Source organism: Miscanthus floridulus, unplaced genomic scaffold (assembly GCF_019320115.1).
Source record: "Miscanthus floridulus cultivar M001 unplaced genomic scaffold, ASM1932011v1 fs_137_1_2, whole genome shotgun sequence".
In the NCBI taxonomy this organism is placed as follows: domain Eukaryota; kingdom Viridiplantae; phylum Streptophyta; class Magnoliopsida; order Poales; family Poaceae; genus Miscanthus; species Miscanthus floridulus.
Genome location: NW_027096254.1, coordinates 40,042 through 60,000, shown reverse-complemented (window position 1 = coordinate 60,000; position 19,959 = coordinate 40,042). Strand labels below are relative to the sequence as shown.

Genomic DNA, 19,959 nt, shown 5'->3' with positions numbered 1-19,959 from the left:
GCAGCTCTCCTGCCTGATTCGTTTCAAAAAAAAAAAGTTCCTTACTGTATTTATCTTGACCATTATATATTTGTAGGTAGAGCTGTAGAGGCTTACTTTATTGTACTCCAGTAAACAACCAGTCTTTTTTTTTCCAGTTTTGCTCTCCAACTGTCCTTGCATACTTATTAGCATATTACCATTGTACTTGATTTCAGGTCTAAGAGATCTTGCAGATTTCTTGCCTGCTTCACTTGCTGCTATTGTCAGCTACCTTTCTGCAGAAGTCACTCGTGGCATATGGAAGCCAGTTATGTTGAATGGAATGGACTGGCCAAGTCCAGCTGCAACTCTTCCAGTAGTTGAATCGGAGATAAAAGAAGTTCTTGCATTTGCTGGTGTTCATATCAATATCTGTCCACGACCACGTATGTCAATGCCTGTTTGTGTAATTTGTTCATTTTTGTTCTTTAGATTTACATTATCACAATCTATAATTTTCAGTATTTAAGATAGTACCAACTTTCCTCAGGCCAATATCTCATATCACACTCTTAACTGGGCACTTAATCCTTCTACAGGTTCTGTGATGCCAATGCTTCCATTGCCAATAGCAGCGCTAATCAGTTTGTCAATAACAGTCAAGATGGAGGAATTCAGTCACCTACACGGCATCATCGGCCAAGGAATTGAAATTTGTACAACATCTAGTTCATGGCCCTCTTCGCAAATTATAGGTGCATTGTGGTCCCAAAAAGTACGGCGGTGGCATGATTTCATCATCCTGACTTGTTCGCAGTCCCCCTTCACTCGAGATAACACCGCGGTGGCACAACTGATCAGGAGTTGCTTCTCTTCTTTCCTTGGGCCTTTGGTTGATGGGCGCTCCTGCTTCGTAGCAAACAGAGGAGTTGCTAATCTGCTGGGGCAGACTTTTGATGAAAAAGCCCACAGGCTTGCTGTAGCACCAGGATTTCTTTACATGAGATCTTGCTGGTTATTTCCAAACAACAGCTTTGTTTGTGAAGAGATTTTGGAGGTGGTCATTGAGAGAGCCCATGCGCTAGCAAATGCTTGTAGTTCTGATAGACCTGCTCGTTTGAGGTCAGACTGTTTGCCGCTATCAGCTGCATCATCCTTGGTAGAGCAGATAGCATCACTTGCAGCAACTATGCTTTGTCATGCTGGTGGGGTGAATTTGATTCGTCTCCTCTACGAGCAGATTATCCCCACTCTGCTGCTTTCAGGTGGAAAAGCTAAGCTTGGTTCCGCTGGTCAGGTATGCAGCATAATCGAAGGACACACATTAGCCTATGTTCTCCTCTTTTCGGGTGCAAGCATCTGGGGAGTCGGAGAAACGTCGCCAGCTTACACTTGGATATACACATCCAAAAGGCAACAGGTTGTCGATAGGCACTTGGAGTTCATGGCCAGGGTAATGGAGGGTAACATTGTGCTGGGCTGTGGCGATGCCACATGGAGGTCCTATGTTCTCTGTTTTGTCAACTTGCTGGTCAACTTTGTGCCCACATGGATTCCTGAAGTGAAGCTAAAGACGCTACAGAAATTGGCATCTGGGCTTCAGAGATGGCACGAGGGTGATCTTGCCCTCTCTTTGCTTGAGCGAGGGGGAACCAAAACCGTGACTTCAGTAGTTGAATCCCTTTTGCAATAATAAGCTGGTGCTCAACTGGCAGTATAGTTTTCTACGACAGCTTGGTCCATATACACATATAACATGTTATTGATCTGAAAATTCAGTCATCAGAAAAATAAACAGTACAGTTCTACCGAAGCTTGATTGTTCATATTGTCGGTCAGCTAAAGAGATGGCCAGCAGTTTTTGTACTAGTTACATGTCAGTGTGTAATTAATGAACTTGTCATTTACTGGCAGTCGTCCATTTGGGGTGTATAAAATTCATGGAATAATTGGAAAAATTCAGTATTAGAAAACAGTATTGCTAGGAGTCAGGCGTCCGTTCCATCGGACGACCCGTGCAGATGTGCCGTTAGCCTCTTTGCTTCCATAGGCCCCGGTCGGCTGGTAAAATTTCCGGCTGAATTCAGCCACATTGAACAGTACCAAGATTCAGCCAAGCTCCAGCCGAACAGCAACTGCAGCCAATTCAATTCAAGAAAAGGCGCCAAATACATCATTTAATGCATTTCAAATTCAAACAACAGCAGCCAGCCCATTCAACTACACCACCAGTTCATTACAACCAGGACAGCCCCTTACTAATCATTGAAATGCACATATCAAATTGGCACAAGTCCAATACAACACCATGATTTTTTTTTTGAGGAAAGCCATGTGGCGCACTTTATTGATTATCAAACATGATTACATCGTTTACCATAGCTTCAAAAAGAAAATTAGGGGGGTTCATCAACCCAAATACAATTATCTTTCAAAGATAAAGCTACTCTAGCTATTTCGTGCGCCACCGTATTCACTTCCCGATCACAATGCTCAACGGAGATAACTTCAAAGTCTTGTTATAGGAGGAAACAGTCATCATAAATTGGTGCACCTGCAGCAAACGAGATCCCAAGTCTCATAGTTTCCACGACTTCCATGCAGTCTGATTGTATGATGAAACCATTACATCCAATCCGCTATGCTAACAAAAGTCCCTCCTTTAGCGCCATTACCTCTGATGTTGGGGCGTCCACCACATGTTCCATATAGTTACAAGATCCTGCAATGAACGTTCCTTTTGAGTCTCTGATGACCACGCCAGTACCTCCACTGCTGCTTTCCTCTCTGAAACTTCCATCTATATTTATCAGTAACTTTCCTTCTGGCGGTCTCTTCCATCCCTCTCTTTGTTTGATAGACTTCTTCATAGCAGTTTTATAGTTTGTCGTCAGAGAAGCAATTGAGAGAGCTGACTGCATCGGTTGCTGGATGGCCTCACCGTGGACGAATTTCCTACGCTCCCACCAAATATACCAACCTCCCATCAGTATTAGTTCAGCAAGACCAACCTGATTTAGATTCATAATCGGTCTAGAGTTGTTAATGAAATCTGCTAGTAAAACAGACCCCGGTCTATCTGATGCTAGAACTCTCTCCATCTTGTTCCAAACACCAAGTCATTGCCATATCCCTTTGACACGATTGTAGGTGAACAGAGTGTGTTTAATATTTTCACATCCCTCATGACATGCTGGACAGCTGCTTGAGTTCTCTATATGTCGGTTTGCAAGAATCCCTTTGCATGGTATAGCGCCATGCAGGACCGTCCAACCAAAAATTTTGATCTTGCTTGGAACTTGCAATTGCCAGAGTTTTCCCCAAATATCAATATCACCCACACCACTTGCTTGCACCTGTAGCGTGTTACCACCAAATTTACGTGACCATTGTATATGATATGCTGAACGGACTGAAAAGAAACCGTTCTGGTTATAATGCCATTCCACAAGGTCCTCTCTACCAACAGATAATGGTATTTGTAGGATCTGGTGAACATCAACTGGCCAGAACAAATCTATGATCAAGTCCTCATCCCAATAACCCGTCACTGGATTGATTAACTCCTCCATGACTAAATTGTTTCCCCTTGGTGTCATAATTTTGAGATTATGGCTTGATGGAATCCAACAATCCTCCCATATATTAATCTAAGAACCATCCCCCACTCTCCAAATATATCCATGTTTAAAACACTCCAATCCCGCCAGGATACTTTGCCAAGTATATGAACTCCCACTGTTTAATTTTGCATTTAACAATTTTCCATCAGGATAGTATCTTGCTCTTAGCACTCTAGCACAAAGTGAATCCGATTCAAGCAACAGTCTCCAAATCTGTTTGGCCAGTAGCGCAAGATTAAAGCTCTCCAAATCTCTGAAACCCATACCTCCTCTCTTCTTAGGAATGCAAAGCTTCCACCACGCCTTCCAATGAATCTTCTTATGGTCATCTTCATCACCCCACCAGAACTGTGATGTGGTGTCTGAAATCCCTTTACAAATGTTTTTTAGGATTTTGAAAACCATCATCGCATAGACTGGCACGGCTTGAGCGATAGACTTTATAAGAATTTCTTTTCCGCCCATACTCAGCAACTTTTCCTTCCAACCCTTTGTCTTGGCTCGTGAAAGCATCTAGGCCCCTAGTTAGGTTTCGGTGATTAATGACAATATGAGATTACTATGACTAAAGTGTGTTTTGTAGAGGCAATTAAGTTAGGTCATGGTAATGGCAATTGATTGGGCAATCATGGTTGTCATGCCCCTACGATGAAAATCATTTTGGTTTTCAATGGATGGATGACAAGGTTAAGAATGGACTAGTTCTAAGTGTCATTTGGTGTTGAAGAGACACTTAGAGTAGTTTAGGACTTTATTTTTTTTATTTAGATGTACTATTAAGAGGGGTATGGACTAGTAGCTTGACCTAGGTGAGTCTAGTGGGTTAGGTGTGGTGCACACTTATCAAATCTAGCACTAGGAAGCTCAGGAGTAGCCCTAAGATCAATTGGAGCAAACTTCATTCACATATGATTTCGAGTTGGAAGTGAATGGAGGGTCAAATGACTGACCGAACGCTGGTCTGGTTGTGACCGGACGCTGAAGGGTGAGTCTGGTCAGTTCATTTGGTCAACTGGAGCCGTCTGGTTGTGACCGGACGCTGTGTTCCTGCGTTCGGTCAACTCCAGAAAGGTTCTAGAGAGGAAGATTCATGATCAGACGCGTCCGGTCAGTGCTAACCGGACGCTGGTCAGGATCTGGTAACTGACCAGACGCTGAACAGCGAAGTGACCGAACTCTAGGTGCTAGCGTTCGGTCAACATCAGTAAGGTTCTAGAGAGCAGTTTTCGTGACTGGACGTGTCCGGTCAGTGTTGACAGGATGCAGGTCAGAGTCTGGTCACAACTTAACAGCTCTGTGGCGGAGATAACTGATCAGAGCGTCTGGTTACCTTGACAGGAGCATCCAGTCACCCCACAGAGTGCTGACTCAACCTCCTAACGGTTCGTTTTGAATGAGGGGGTATAAATACTTCCTCTATTCATCCAAGGGAGGTCTCTTGCCCATTTGTTCAGCTGTGAAACACCCTTGAGAGTGCAAAGGAGAGCAAGAGCCTAGTGAGGTGATTGAGATTTGAGAATCCAAGATTAAAGCCTCATTAGTGCAAGGAGAGTAGCAAGTGTGCATCCACCCTTCTCATTAGGCTTGTTGTGGTCAAGTGAGAGTTCGTGCTTGTTACTCTTGGTGATCGCCATCACCTAGAGGGTTTGGTGGTGATCGGGAGTTTGGTGATCATCCAGCGAAGCTTGTGGATGACCCAACTCAAGTTGTGAGCGGTTGTGGGCGATTCACCGTGACGGAGTGTCGAAGAATCAGCCCGTAGAGAGCATTTGATCCTTGCGCGGATCAAGGGAGAGCTACACCCTTGTGCGGGTGCTCCAACGAGGACTAGTGGGGAGTGGCGACTCTTCGATACCTCGGCAAAACATCCATGTTCCTTCTCCTCTCTTTACTTTAAGCATTTACATTTGAGCAATTCATTTCTTGTCTTTAAATTCTTAGAATTGCCATGCTAGAGTAGGATTGGAACTTAGGGTGCTAAACTTTTGTGTGGTAGATCAATAGAATCACATTCTAGGCACAAGGGGTGAAGTGGGCTAAGTGTAGGGTTTAATTATTGCAAAGAATTTTAGAATTAACCCAATTCATCCTCCCTCTTGGGCATCTTGATTCTTTCATTGGTATCAGAGCCTTGTGCTCACGAATTTAGGCTTAACCGCCTAGAGAAAGATGTCCCACGAGGATGGACCTCCTCCTATCTTTGAGGGAGATGATTTTCCTTATTGGAAAATCCGCATGGAGGCTTACTTAGAAGCTCTAGATGTTGAAATTCTTAGAGCCGCCTCTCAAGGTTTCCCAAAACCTAAGGATCCCACACACCTTCAAGGCGATGAAGTCAATTATGAGAAATGGAATGCAAAGGCTAAAAAGGCCATCTTTAGAGGCCTTTGCAAAGATGTGTTTAATCGTGTGCGGAACCACAAGGACACCCATGCACTATGGTCGGACATTTGTGCGCTCCATGAGGGAACAAAGAGTGAGCATGAGGAACGCTATCATCTTGTCATAAAAAAGCTTAATTCTTTTGAGATGCTTCCTAAAGAAAGTGCTAATGAGATGTACTCACGCTTAAATGTTCTTGTAGAGGAAGTCAATGGGCTTAGACTTACACAAATGGCACCATCCGATGTTGTAAGAAAGATCTTGAGTGTCCTCCCCATTGACAAGTATGGGCACATTGTGACCATGCTTCATCAATGTGATCTTTCCACCGTTACCCCAACACAAATATTAGGAAAGATCAATGCACATGAAATGTATATGCACATCACACCACAAGATGGCTCTTCCTCCACCAAGAAGAAAGACTTGGCATTCAAGGCTAGCCAAGAGAAGGGCAAAGCAAGAGTTGAATATGAGAGCTCTAGTGATGATGAAATTGATGATGTAAGTCTTGCTCTCATGGTGAGAAGAACCGCCAAGATGCTTAAGAAGCTCAACAATAACGGTGTTAAATTTGATGGCAAGAAGAAGAAGTTCTTCACTAGCAATAGAAGGAAGCCAATCTCGAAGATGAATTGCTATAATTGTGGAGAACTTGGTCATCTAGCACATCAATGCCCCAAGCCAAAGAAAGATAAATACAAGAAGTACAAGTGCAAGAAAGATGACTCAAGCAATGAAGATGATGATGAGAAGAAGAAAAACAAGCCATACAAGAAGAGGGATAGTAAGAAGGACTTTCACAAGAAGAAAAATGGCAAGGCATACATCATCGGTGATTGGCTCATGGATATTGATTCATCAAGTTGCTCATCCGATGATGATAGTGAGAGCGAGAAGGTGGCCGCTATTGTGATTGATTCTTCACTATCTTCACCGACACCACCGCCATCATCCTCTACACTCCTATGCCTTATGGCCAAGGGTGAATGAAAGGTACAAAGTGATGATGAAAGTAGTGGTGATGATCATGCTAGCAATGATGATAGTGATAGTGATGATGAATTTGAATCATCTTGTCAAGTTGCTTAACCAATATACTAAGATCATTAGAAAGACAAGAGCTAAAAATGAAAAACTAGAACTTAAGAATAACTCACTTTTAGCTAAATGTGACATAGCAGAAAAGGCTAGTGTTGAGCTTAGAGAAGCAAATGAAGCTATGTCATCCAAACTCAAGGAGCTCAAATCTTCTAAGAAAGAACTTAAAGAAAAACATGATAAACTGAGGGGATACATAATGAGCTCATCAATAGCTACAATATGCTAAAAGAAGAATATACAAATCTCAAGATCAATCATGATAATCTTGTTGTTTCTCATGAGCTATTATCCAATGAGCCACATGATGCTAGTAACCATGTTGTTAAGATTGATATAGCTATATCATGTGATGATTTGATTATTGAGAGCATTGAGCAAGGTTCTAGTAGCAAAGGCAAGCAAGTGGTTGAGTCCGACAACTATGATGAGTATGTCAAGATCAAGAATGAGAATGAGAAGCTCAAGAAAGATCTTGAAAATCTATCAACCACCAACACTATTGTGATAGAGAACCTTGACCATGATAGTGATCTAGCTCTTGAGAATGAGATGCGCAAACAAGAGAACAAGAGACTAAAGAAGGAGAAAAATCATGATGAACTCAAAGAAGAGAACAAGAAGCTCAAGTTAGAAAAAGAACATCTCAAGACCGGCTTGAGCAAGTTTACAAGAGGTCAACATCTTCAAAGTGAGCTACTCATGAATACCATCATGAAGATGGATAGAAGTGGAATTGGATATTTGGCACATCAAGAGAAGAAGGCTCAAGCACAACACCAACAACAGCACAAGTCAAAGCCAAAGCCAAAGAGGTGTTTTGAGTGTGGACAAGAATGTCACTTTGCCCATGAGTGTCAAACTTCACCACCACAACCCTTGCCCAAGCATGCTAGACCTTTTGCTTTCAATGCTCATTATATGCTTAGAAATGATTCTAGTGGTAAAATGAAAGTCGTGTTCTTAGGACCTCCCAACAAGAATTGGCCTAAGAAAATTTGGGTTGCAAAGTCACTTGTTGAGAAAGTCAAGGGCCCTCAACAAGTTTGGGTCCCTAAACAAGCTTGATCTCTTGTGTGTAGGTGAACTACAAGACCGGTAGAAGTCATTGGGTAATTGATAGTGGTTGCACTCAACATAAGACCGGTGATCCTTGTATGTTCACCTCACTAGATGAAGAGGTTGATGGTCAAGAAAGAATTACATTTGGTGATAATTCAAAGGGCAAAGTGACAATATCAAATGATCATTCAATCTCAAATGTGCTATATGTTGCTTCCTTAAGTTTCAACTTGCTATCCATTGGACAATTGTGTGATCTTGGCTTTCAATGCTTATTTACCGAGAAGGAAGTGGTTGTATCTAAGAAAGATGATGATCAAGTTATATTCAAGGGATTTAGATACAACAACCTATATTCAGTGGATTTCACCTCCGAAGATGCTAACTTGAAGACATGCCTATTCACCAAAATATCACTTGGGTAGCTATGGCATAGAAGACTTACTCATGTTGGGATGAGTTCACTCAAGAAGCTTATGAAGAATGAATTGGTGAGAGGGTTGAAGGATGTGAAATTTGAGAAGGACAAGCTTTGTAGTGCATGTCAAGCCGGCAAACAAGTTGCAAACACTCATCCTACAAAAGCTTTCATGTCAACAATAAGAGTGCTAGAGCTCCTTCACATGGACTTATTTGGACCAACAACTTACAAGAGTTTAGGAGGAAATCTTTATTGTCTTGTGATTGTTGATGGCTACTCTAGATATATATGGGTGTTCTTCCTTCATTACAAGACTGAAGTTGCATCATGTTTCAAGAAGTTTGCCAAGAGAGCACAAAATGAGTTTGAAGTGAAGCTCAAGAAGATAAGAAGTGATAATGGAAAAGAGTTTGACAACACAAACATTGAAGCTTATTGTGATGAAGTTGGGATCAAGCATGAGGTCTCTGCAACATATACTCCTCAACAAAATGGTGTAGTTGAGAGAAAGAACCGGACACTTATCACACTTGCAAGAACAATGCTTGATGAGTACAACACACCCAAAGCTCTATGGGCGGAAGCTATCAACACCACATGTTATGCATCCAACTGCCTATTCCTTCAAAAGTTTCTTGGCAAGACACCTTATGAGTTGCTCAATGGGAAGAAGCTGGACATCTCATTCTTCTAAGTGTTTGGTTGCAAATGCTACATCTACAAGAAGCGGCAACACCTAGGGAAGTTTTAAAGATGTTGTAATATTAGTTTTCTTGTTGGTTACTCATCAAAGTCCAAAGCATATCGAGTATTTAATCATGCCACCGGCTTGGTTGAAGAAACATATGATGTGGAATTTGATGAATCTAACGGCTTCCAATGAGCACATGAGAATCTTGATGATGTAGGTGATGAACCATTGATGGATGCCATGAAGAATATTCTGGTTGAAGACATCAAGCCTAAAGATGATGAAGATGATGTACAAGTGATTGATCCACCTTCTTCATCAAATGTGTCACAAGGTGGTGATAAAGATGGAAGAGTAGAAAATGAAGATACTCATATCTCTCATGATCAAATGGTGGCACAAGCACAAGATGTTGATGCTCCACAACCTCCCTGTCAAGTGGTTGATAGAAGAAATTCACCTCTACTACAAGCTCATCCATAAGATCTCATCATAGGGAGCCTTCAAAGGGTGTAATGACTCGCTCTCAAAAACTTGCTTCATTCATTGAACATCACTCTTTTGTCTCTTGTGTTGAACCTAAGAATGTAGAAGAAGCTCTTCAAGATTCGGATTGGATAAATGCCATGCATGAAGAGTTGAACAACTTCACTCATAATGAAGTTTGGACTCTTGAAGAGCGACCACACGGTGCAAGAGTCATTGAAACAAAGTGGGTGTTCCACAACAAGCAAGATGATCAAGGCATTGTAGTGAGGAATAAGGCAAGACTAGTTGCAAATGTGTTCTCTCAAGTTGAAGGGTTGGATTTTGGAGAGACTTTTGCACCGGTTGCAAGACTTGAAGCCATTCGTATCCTCCTTGCATATGCATCGCATCATGAAATGAAATTATATCAAATGGATGTTAAAAGTGCATTTTTAAATGGCTTCATAAATGAATTAGTCTATGTTGATCAACCTCCCAGGTTTGAAGACCCTAGATATCCTAATCATGTTTATAAGTTGTCCAAGGCACTATATGGGCTTAAGCAAGCCCCAAGAGCTTAGTATGAACACCTTTGGGATTTCCTCATTGAGAAGGGCTTCACCATTGGGAAGGTCGACACCACACTATTCACCAAGAAGCTTGATGGAGAAATCTTTATTTGTCAAGTATATGTTGATGATATCATCTTTGGATCATCAAATGAAGATTATTGCAAAGAGTTTGGTGAATTGATGTCGAAGGAGTTCGAGATGTCAATGACCGAAGAGCTTACATTCTTTCTTGGTTTTTAAGTCAAGCAAATGAGAGAAGGGATTTTCATCTCTCAAGAAAAGTATACCAAGGATCTTCTCAAGAGGTTCAATATAGATGAATGTAAGCCAATCAAGACATCAATGCCATCTAATGGACATCTCGACCTAGATGAGGGAGGTAAAATGGTTGATCAAATTCTCTACCGCTCTATGATTGGTAGCTTGTTATATTTAACCGCATCTAGGCCTGACATCATGTTTAGTGTGTGTATGTGTGCTAGATTTCAAGCTAATCCTAAGGAAGCTCATTTGGAAGCCATTAAAAGAATCCTTAGGTACCTTAAGCACACACCAAGCATTGGTCTTTGGTATCCTAAAGGAGCTAGATTTCAATTAGTTGGCTATTCCAATTTGGATTATGCCGGTTGCAAAGTTGATAGGAAAAGCACATCTAGAGGGTGCTATTTGCTTGGTAGATCACATGTGTCTTGGTCCTCCAAAAAGCAAAATAGTGTGGCTTTGTCTACCGCCGAAGCCGAATACATTGCCGCGGGTGCTTGTTGTGCACAAATACTTTACATGAAGCAAACTTTGCTAGACTATGGTGTAGTTCTAGAAAAAGTGCCTCTCTTGTGTGACAATGAGAGTACGGTAAAGCTTGCTAATAATCCGGTTCGACACTCTCGCACCAAGCACATAGATATCCACCATTACTTTCTTAGAGATCATGTGGCTAAAAATGATATTTCACTAGAAGGTGTAAGAACCTAGGATCAATTGGCGGATATCTTCACTAAACCACTAGATGAGGTGACATTTTGTCGGTTGAGGAATGAGCTCAATGTGCTTGATTTTTGTAACTTCACTAGAAAATAAGCATGTGTTGTCCCTTGCATTGCATTGTAATATACAACATGTTTATTTTTTTGTAATGCATTTAGGGCTTGTCTAACATGGTTAAGATAACGGCCGAAAAGCGTGTGAAGAAGCTTAACCTTGGATCAAACTTGACAAACAACTAGAATTACTTTCAAGTATTGCATTGCATATGCATGTATGTTGTTTTGTCGTTTCCTTTCTATTACCCTTTTATTGCCTATTTTCTTAAAAATAAGTATAGCCTAAGGCAAAATATTTTAAAAAAAATTGAAGGTTTGAGAGAGGTCACTCACATCAGTCCCAATTGATATTTATTTGGGTCTTATTGAAGTTGGGACTTGATTGGGAACATGCAGCGCGAAGGAACATTGAAGATTTACTGAAAAAGGGCGACCAGACGTTGCACCGGACTCTGGATTCTAGCGTCCAGTCAGTTCATAGGAGGTGAACCGTTGTTGCACAAGTGTGACCAGACACTGAAACAATGATCTTCCCGCGTCCGGTCAAATGGTGGTCCTACGTCTGGTCAAGCGAAGAAGATATACACAGGATCGACCGGACTCTGGCTACGTTTGGTCAAGGTTAACTAGACGCATCCAGTCATGACTTGAGGGGATTTGGACCTCTCTGTAGTCGACCGAACTTCGGGTGGTAGCGTCCAGTCGTTGCCACCAGAGCGTCCAGTCAGTAGAAAACATGTGGATCTAGAACTCTAATCCATTTCCATTCTTAATCCAACACAGGGGGCCACCTCATATCAACTTCGTACGCTGTGTCGGTCATTTAACCTAATTCCATAGTCATAGCGCCTCCGTCACATTGACCACATCCATGCCCTAATCCTGCCATGCCATCTCCTCCGTCGCTGCGCTCCGCTTCACGTTGTCGCGCTTCGCACCTGCCTCGCACTGCCTAACCATGCCCGAGCCACCTGCCAGCGCTGACTACCCGTGCTGCCTGACAGCACACCACCGCGCCGTACCTCCCTTGCCGTATCCATGCCGTGCCTATGCCCTAGCGTCGCCGCCTACGTCTCCCTTGCCGCATCATCACCGCCGTCGTGCTCCATGCTGTGCCCTAGCTTGTGCCTGCGCTGCCATTCACTGCCTCCACCGTCGCGTCATCATGCTCGCAACCTGGTGGTTCCCCGCAATTTGTTCCTCTGCTGTTTGGTCGTCGATTCACCAGTTCATTAGGTAGCAAGCCATCGCCTCTATTTTCATATCTAATGCTTGCGTCTTAGGGTTTCACATCTCTAGATGTATTTTGTAATTATTCATATATCTGATCTATTCTATCATGCAGCGAGTCAGTGTAGTTGAGGTTGCTTTGGCAGTGGTCAGTTAAATTGGGGCCAAGCCCGCGAGTACGGATTAAGGCCAAGCCTCGCAAGCGACAATTGGCAGTTGGTTCTTGTCAGTGGCAGTAATTCTCTATAGCTCTAGCAATGGCACGTGCCAAGAATGCTAGAGGTGGTCTAGGTGATGAGGATATGAGGCCTCTACCTTGCCTGTCTACTGAGGTGAAAGGCAAGGCGAAGAAGACTATGACAAAGAAGCGTAAGTTTGCAGATGCTAATACTGAGAGAGCAACAGTAGTGGCAACCACCGCAGAGCGTGCAGAGAGAGAAGGGGCTTGGAGTGGTGTCCATATTGCAGACTAGCTATCACCTACTCAGAGGGCCGCCATTGAGAGGGTTGAGAGTCTTCATGGTAGTCCAGCCAGGACTGTCATGCTTGGAGGATGACGTGTTGCTTTAGAGGAGAGTCAGCCTCAGGGGGAGCCACAGCAGCAGACACAACCTCTAGTGCAGTCAGAGGATACTCAGCAGGCTAAGCAGACTGAGCAGGCAGAGTAGACCAAGGAGACAGAGCAGGCACCTTAGCCACAGTTATGACGCTCTGGTCGTACTCGTGCTCAGGTGACACCGAGGCCTGAGACATAGAGGAGGGGTTCTCGTCCACCTCCCATACCATAGGGTCCACCTCTAGTGACTCACCTTGACTTGAGGGCAGCCACAGCCAAGCAGGTGCAACAACTCCATTTTGTGTAGTTTGAGGACTGGTTTCCGCCGAGGCGGGATGAGCGTGCTTCTGAGCACTTCTATACACCATTGCATGAGGATTTCTATCATGCATATCTTAACAGTGGAGTAGCATTCAGATCACAGAGAGTTTGCTCTATTGAGGCACTTGTAGCAATAGTAGACGAGCAGATCCGCCCCCACCTCTCATATCTACTAGGGTTGATAGACCTACTTGGATGGACTGGCCGATATGTTCCATCATGGGTCCATGAGTTCTACTCTTCACTTTGGATTGACCCGGCGCACAGGTTCATACACTTTGCATTCAGAGGCCGTGACTACAAGTTGTAGAGCTCGAGGGTCAGAGAGATTCTCAAGATTCTAGAGTCACCCATTCGCCTTCATGAGGTTTGCTATGGTCAGAAAGAGCCTCCTAGACGCCCTAACGATAGTCTTGTGCCTCCTATAGATCTGGTCCGACCTTGCTTCATAGAGCCATTTGGCGAGGGGTCAAGCAGGACACCACGGGACCTTACTCCTGTAGCTCAGCTTCTTGATGCTATCATGAGGAGGACCCTGCTCTCAAGGATGGGTTATCATAAGGGATTGACTCGCATTCAGCTATGGTTGGTGAACACTCTAGTGCAGTAGATAATTTTTGATATTTGGGATGTCATTCTTTCAGAGATGGAGGACACTCTTGCAGAGGGGCTTAGAGGTCACTGACAGCTGCCTTATGCTCACTGGATCACATTCCTGATTCACAAGGCAGTTACAGTGAAGTCTCCTGAGATGATAGCAGAGTATACTAGTGCCACTATTGAGTTTCCACCATATAACATGACTCAGATGCTCCGTCCTAGTAGTGCGAGGAGACCTAGTCAGCCGAGCCATCACCCAAAGGTGCCAGAGACAACAGCCCAATAGGATGAGATCATCAGGGGCATTACAGCGATAGAGGAGGAACAGCTAGATGCTCAACACGAGGGTGTGGTCGAGAGCGACCCTAGTGATAGTTCAGATGTTGATTATCAGGCCATTCCTCAGATGCCTCCTCGACCACATGAAAGAGAGGCCAGTGACTCTAGCTCAGCTCCACAGCCACCGCAGACAGACCCCGCTCTTCTAGCTATTCTTGAGCGGATGAGGTAGGATCAGGCATGCCAGGCCCAGGAGACCATAGCTGCACTAGCACAGGTTCAGGCTAGATAGGACGAGTTCTAGAGACAGCAGCAGGCCATACAATAGCAGCAGTAGCAGGCCATGTAGCAGTAGCAGCTCCTGATCCAGCAATAGTTACTTGGTTTTATGCAGCATGTCGTCACTATTATTGGAGTTGCACTGCCATAGTCTACACCTCAGATCAACTAGCCTACCACTAGTTCATTGACTCTAGCTATACAACCCAGTGGGCTTCAGAGTCAGGGATAGCCAGCTACATAATTTGCTTCATCGATAGAGCAGGTGTCCTAGTGGTTTGCTTCGCCAGTGATAGCCTAGGGTCCTCACTTCACACCTATCATTACGGGCTTCACACCGGCTTAGAGTTCCTTGGTGTTTGTGACTGACACCCTAGTTTCCAGGAGCCTTGGTGCTACTTTCAGCGAGCTTATAGGGCAGCCTACACCGCTAGAGTTGTGAGTCCATGTATCTTCCATAGTTGCTCCAGTTACTGGGACTATAGAGATGCTCCCTTCATCTGTTGCATCCTTAGAGCCACCTACTATAGTGATACCTACAGAGTCATAGGCCACGCCAGTCCTAGAGCAGACCCAGACCGCTTCAGCTTCACTTCCAGCGATAGAGGGTCAGACAGCTCAGAGCTCCAGATCAGTGGATGATGCTACATAGTTTTAGATCGCTCACCACACCTCAGCGCCCGACTCGTCTACTCCTGCCCCACCGACCGACCCTTAGATTTTGGTGCTTGACGCCAAAGGGGGAGAGGGATCGAGTATGTTAGATCTAGGGGGAGCGCTATATCTAGGGGGAGCTTATGATTTATTACTTTTGGCTTTTTATGTGTGATACATTATTATGCATTCATGTTTACTTTCATGCATTGAACAACATATGTGTGATTGTGATACTTATGTGATATGTGACATGTGTGCTCTCTACTTTGATCAATATATATGTCATGTCATTTCATTATGCCCATTTGCTTTGCTTCCGTGTTTTACTCCAATTCAAATGAGCTTTATTTCTTGTACTCATGCTTATTTCATATCTATTGAGTACACCATGTTGGCTTGGGTCATATAAGCATGTCTAACTCCTTTGCTCTTATTGTCAAAAGCTTATATGAACCAAGCATGTTGAAAACCTCATCTCTCTTACATACTTGAGGTTGTATTGTCATCAATCACCAAAAAGGGGGAGATTGAAAGCATCTAGGCCCCTAGTTGGGTTTCAGTGATTAATGACAATACGAGATTACTATGACTAACGTGTGTTTTACAGAGGCAATTAAGTTAGGTCATGGTAATGGCAATTGATTGGGCAATCATGGTTGTCATGCCCCTACAATGGAAATCGTTTTGATTTTCAAAGGATGGACGACAAGGATAAGGATGGACTAGTTCTAAGTGTCGTTTGGTGTTGAAGAGACACTTAGAGTAGTTTAGGACTTTGTTTTTCCTTTGGCCATACTATTAAGGGGGGTATGGACTAGTAGCTTGACCTATGTGAGTCTAGTGGGTTAGGTGTGGTGCACACTTGTCAAATCTACAACTAGGTAGCTCAGGAGTAGCCCTAAGATCAATTGGAGCAAACTTCATTCACATATGATTTTGAGTTGGAAGTGAATGGAGGGTCAAATAACTGACCGGACGCTGGTCTGGTTGTGACCGGACGCTGAAGGGTGAGTCTGGTCAGTTCATTTGATCAACTAGAGCCATCTGGTTGCGACTGGACGCTGAGTGAAATGTGACCAAACGCTAGGTTCCTACGTCCGATCAACTCTAGAGGGAGATTCCTGATTAGACGCGTCTGGTCAGTGCTGACCGGACGCTGGTCAGGATTCGGTAACTGACCAGACATTGAACAGCAAAGTGACTGGACTCTAGGTGCCAGTATCTGGTCAACATTAGTAAGGTTCTAGAGAGCAGTTTTCATGATCGGACACGTCCGGTCAGTGTTGACCGGACGCAGGTCAGAGTCCGATCACAACTTAATGGCTCTAATGCGGGGATAACTGATCGGAGCATCCGGTCACCTTAACTGGAGCGTCCGGTCACCCCGTAGAGTGCTGACTCAACCTCCTAACGGTTCGTTTTGAATGAGGGGTATAAATACTTTCTCTATTCATCCAAGGGAGGTCTCTTGCCCATTTGTTCAGCTGTGAAACACCCTTGAGAATGCAAAGGAGAGCAAGAGCCTAGTGAGGTGATTGAGATTTGAGAATCCAAGATTAAAGCCTCATTAGTGCAAGGAGAGTAGCAAGTGTGCATCCACCCTTCTCATTAGGCTTGTTGTGGTCAAGTGAGAGTTTATGCTTGTTACTCTTGGTGATCACCATCACCTAGATGGCTTGGTGGTGATCGAGAGTTTGGTGATCATCCGACAAAGCTTGTGGATGACCCAACTCAAGTTTTGAGCGGTTGTGGATGATTCACGTTGACAGAGTGTCAAAGAATCAGCCTTGATCCTTGCGCGGATCCTTGCACGGATCAAGGGGGAGCTACACCCTTGCGCGGGTGCTCCAACGAGGATTAGTGAGGAGTGGCGACTCTCTGATACTGTTGACACAAAATGTGACGCACTGTGCCTCACACACAGCAAGCCGAAAAGCGTAGCTTCAATCGGGTTCCCGGGTGCTTCGTTATCCGGAAGCGTGCCAGTCAGTTTGACCTGAAAACTAACAAGGGATAAAGCAATTAAATGTCAAACCGGAACATGTCGGGTAATACCAGACAGTTCCACATATACGGCCCAGAAGCCACTTACGACGACATACAGCTATAGAGAACTGTCTGCCAATGAGTTCATAAACCATTCAGCTAATAGTAAGATGAATACACGTGGAGACCTGATTGCCGAATACACGTGCATGGGAAGACACGTTTGAACAAGTAAAAATAATTATGAGTTAATGCATAACCAAGCTCGGCAGTTCAGCCGAATTGGGGTCCATGAAGAAGGAACGTGCAAATAAAAAAACGATTAAACTAATCTAAAACCTGCATCTGCCGCACGACACCTGGTTTTGTTAAAGCTTAAACGTGATTAACATGCATGAACCCGCGACACGTGACAATCTAGATTAAAATAATTCAGCCATTGTATGCACACTATCTAGTTGCAAAGGTATTATGGGAAACCATGATCGTTGAAGTATGAATGAAACCACAAGAGATAGAAGGCCGAACAATATCAATCTAGATTGGGCAAAAGTGTGCTACAAATATATATATAATATTCCGTAACATGCAACACTAGATAACTTAATGAATCTATTTAGATTTGCCATATCTAAAAGAGCCGATAACTATCTTGCTTTCACCAAGCATATTGAGCAAACGCCTGCCGCACGGTATCTACTCATAAACAAAGCATAAGCAAAGACTTCTTGATTGTCAAACAAAGATCCGCCGCACGACCATTGAAAACAAACAAGACTACTTGCATCACGTCTAAATCCACCGCATGATACTAAACATGATAACAAGGTTGTCGGAACTTACGGAGGTCGACGGATCGATGACTCCTCTCGAAGAACTCGACGACACGACAAAAGGACTCGAAAGTTGGCACGGGGCCGGTTGTATTGATTTGGTTGTGAACCCTTATTACAATGGTCGAGGGTCAATATTTATACCCTAGACAAAATGTGAGTCCCAGAGGACTATGATTTACAAAGGAACTTCTAAACAAACTTGGAAACTTACGATTCCTTACCCTAAACTTATAGATTCCTTTATTAATACAACTCTCATCTTTCCGATCGGTCTTGCCTGCCATCTTCTGTTTTCCCGAATAGAGTTACCGCCTTCCAGAATAACCGACCGCACAAGCATTTAGCCGACCGCTTGCGTTGTTTGCCGAACACCCTTCTTCCCGCATGTGGGCCTACCTGTCATCTTCTAGAATTGACCAAAATCCAGTGTTAACACATGCCCCCTCAATTTCGGGATAAAAGTTGTTTTATTCTGAAATTGACCACAAGCTCTTTCATCCTCCTAGGTCATCACCGTTCAAAACCGCAGCCGCTGCCCAAGAAAAGCTTTCAGCGCAACCTCGGACCTCCTTCAAATCTTCAATGGCGACCCAGGATGAAATCCCAGAGGTAAACTTTATTTATATTCGGCAACTTTCATTTCATTCTTCCGCTTCTCTCTTGATTTACTCCCCTCTGATTTCAATCATCTTCTAAAGGAGTACAAGAGCCAGATTTTGATCCCTCATGCTGCCAACCCCGATTCCTATTTCCTCGGCCCAATGGGAAATCCTGACCCTTCTGAAATCATTGAGAAGGAAACCCAAAGAATTCTTTTCAAGTCTGGGATTACTTCACCAAACCGATGGCCAAACACATTCAAGAATTGGCCATTTCCCCCAATTACCGGATGGCGCAACTGGTACAGGAGAATGTTGGAGAAGAGCAGCAGCCACTGGGAAAGTCAGGACATCAGTCATTGTCTGGAGTTATCTTTAGCTGAGACACCCAGGAATGATTCCCTTCTGATAGCAGCTTCTCATTTTTGGTCTGACGCTACCAATGCCTTTATCTTTGGTCATGGTATTATGACCATCACTCTAGCCGACATATTCATGATGACTGGTTTGAATGTGTCATTGCCAGTATATCCTCATAAGTACAAGAGCAAAAGTAATCAAAGAGCCGTCAGTTCTGGATGTGGATGGGTCAAACATATCCAGAACTATATGAATGCATCCGGCACCGTTTCTGACAAAGAGTTGAAAGCTTTCATGAATATGTGGTTATGCAGATTCATCTTCTGTGGAAAATCCAATGAACCAACCCTGAATCACATGGTAATGGCTGAAGACATAGCTGCAGGCACCCAGATCCCATTAGGCAAATATCTTTTAGGGTCGGCTTATCATATGATGCATCAGATCACCCTTCAGATGCGCCAAAGTGGAGAAATTTCTTGTGTGAATGGTCCCTGGTGGCTAATTCAAATGTGGCTCCAACTATATATGCATCAGATAACCCCTGTGAGCCTCCTCAACCTAAGTTTCCCCTCAGTTAACTATGCTGAAGGCAGCACAGCAAAGGTTAAGGCTTGCCAGACTTATGGGGAAGCAGCAGCATCTATAAGCATTGATATAGACATTGGTCATCTCTTCAAGCTATTTTTCAAAGGATTCGGCAATGTGCTCTGGTTTCCTTACAGAGAAAATGAAGATCTGACTCTACCCTGCAAGTTTAGCTATGAAATTGGTTGCTCAGGCCAAGAATCCACAGAGATTTTCAACTCTTTTATCAAACCTTGCACTTTGCCAGCCGAATTTCATCATGGGAGATTAGTACAGTCCACCTATGAATTCTATTATCCAAACATGGTGGCCAGACAATTAGGATGCGGCCAACTGCCTCCAAAATT

General features: G+C 43.7%; 1 protein-coding gene across 1 annotated transcript; it reads left to right on the top strand.

Annotated features, from left to right (window-relative positions):
• Positions 1 to 77: 77 nt before the first annotated feature.
• LOC136530459 (mediator of RNA polymerase II transcription subunit 33B-like) lies at positions 78 to 1,925 on the top strand. Its single transcript, XM_066523193.1, has 2 exons — positions 78 to 407; positions 561 to 1,925. Exons 1-2 carry the CDS (start codon positions 293 to 295, stop codon positions 1,652 to 1,654), a joined length of 1,209 nt encoding a protein of 402 aa, XP_066379290.1. The 5' UTR covers positions 78 to 292; the 3' UTR covers positions 1,655 to 1,925.
• The last annotated feature ends 18,034 nt before the right edge of the window (positions 1,926 to 19,959 follow it).

What these genes read in the sequence shown, in the direction of transcription:
- LOC136530459 (XM_066523193.1), top strand. Translation starts at nt 293, where the DNA reads ATGTTGAATGGAATGGACTGGCCAAGTCCAGCTGCAACTCTTCCAGTA. An exon ending in CAATATCTGTCCACGACCAC is followed by an intron (nt 408 to 560) that starts GTATGTCAATGC and finishes ATCCTTCTACAG; the next exon opens with GTTCTGTGATGCCAATGCTT.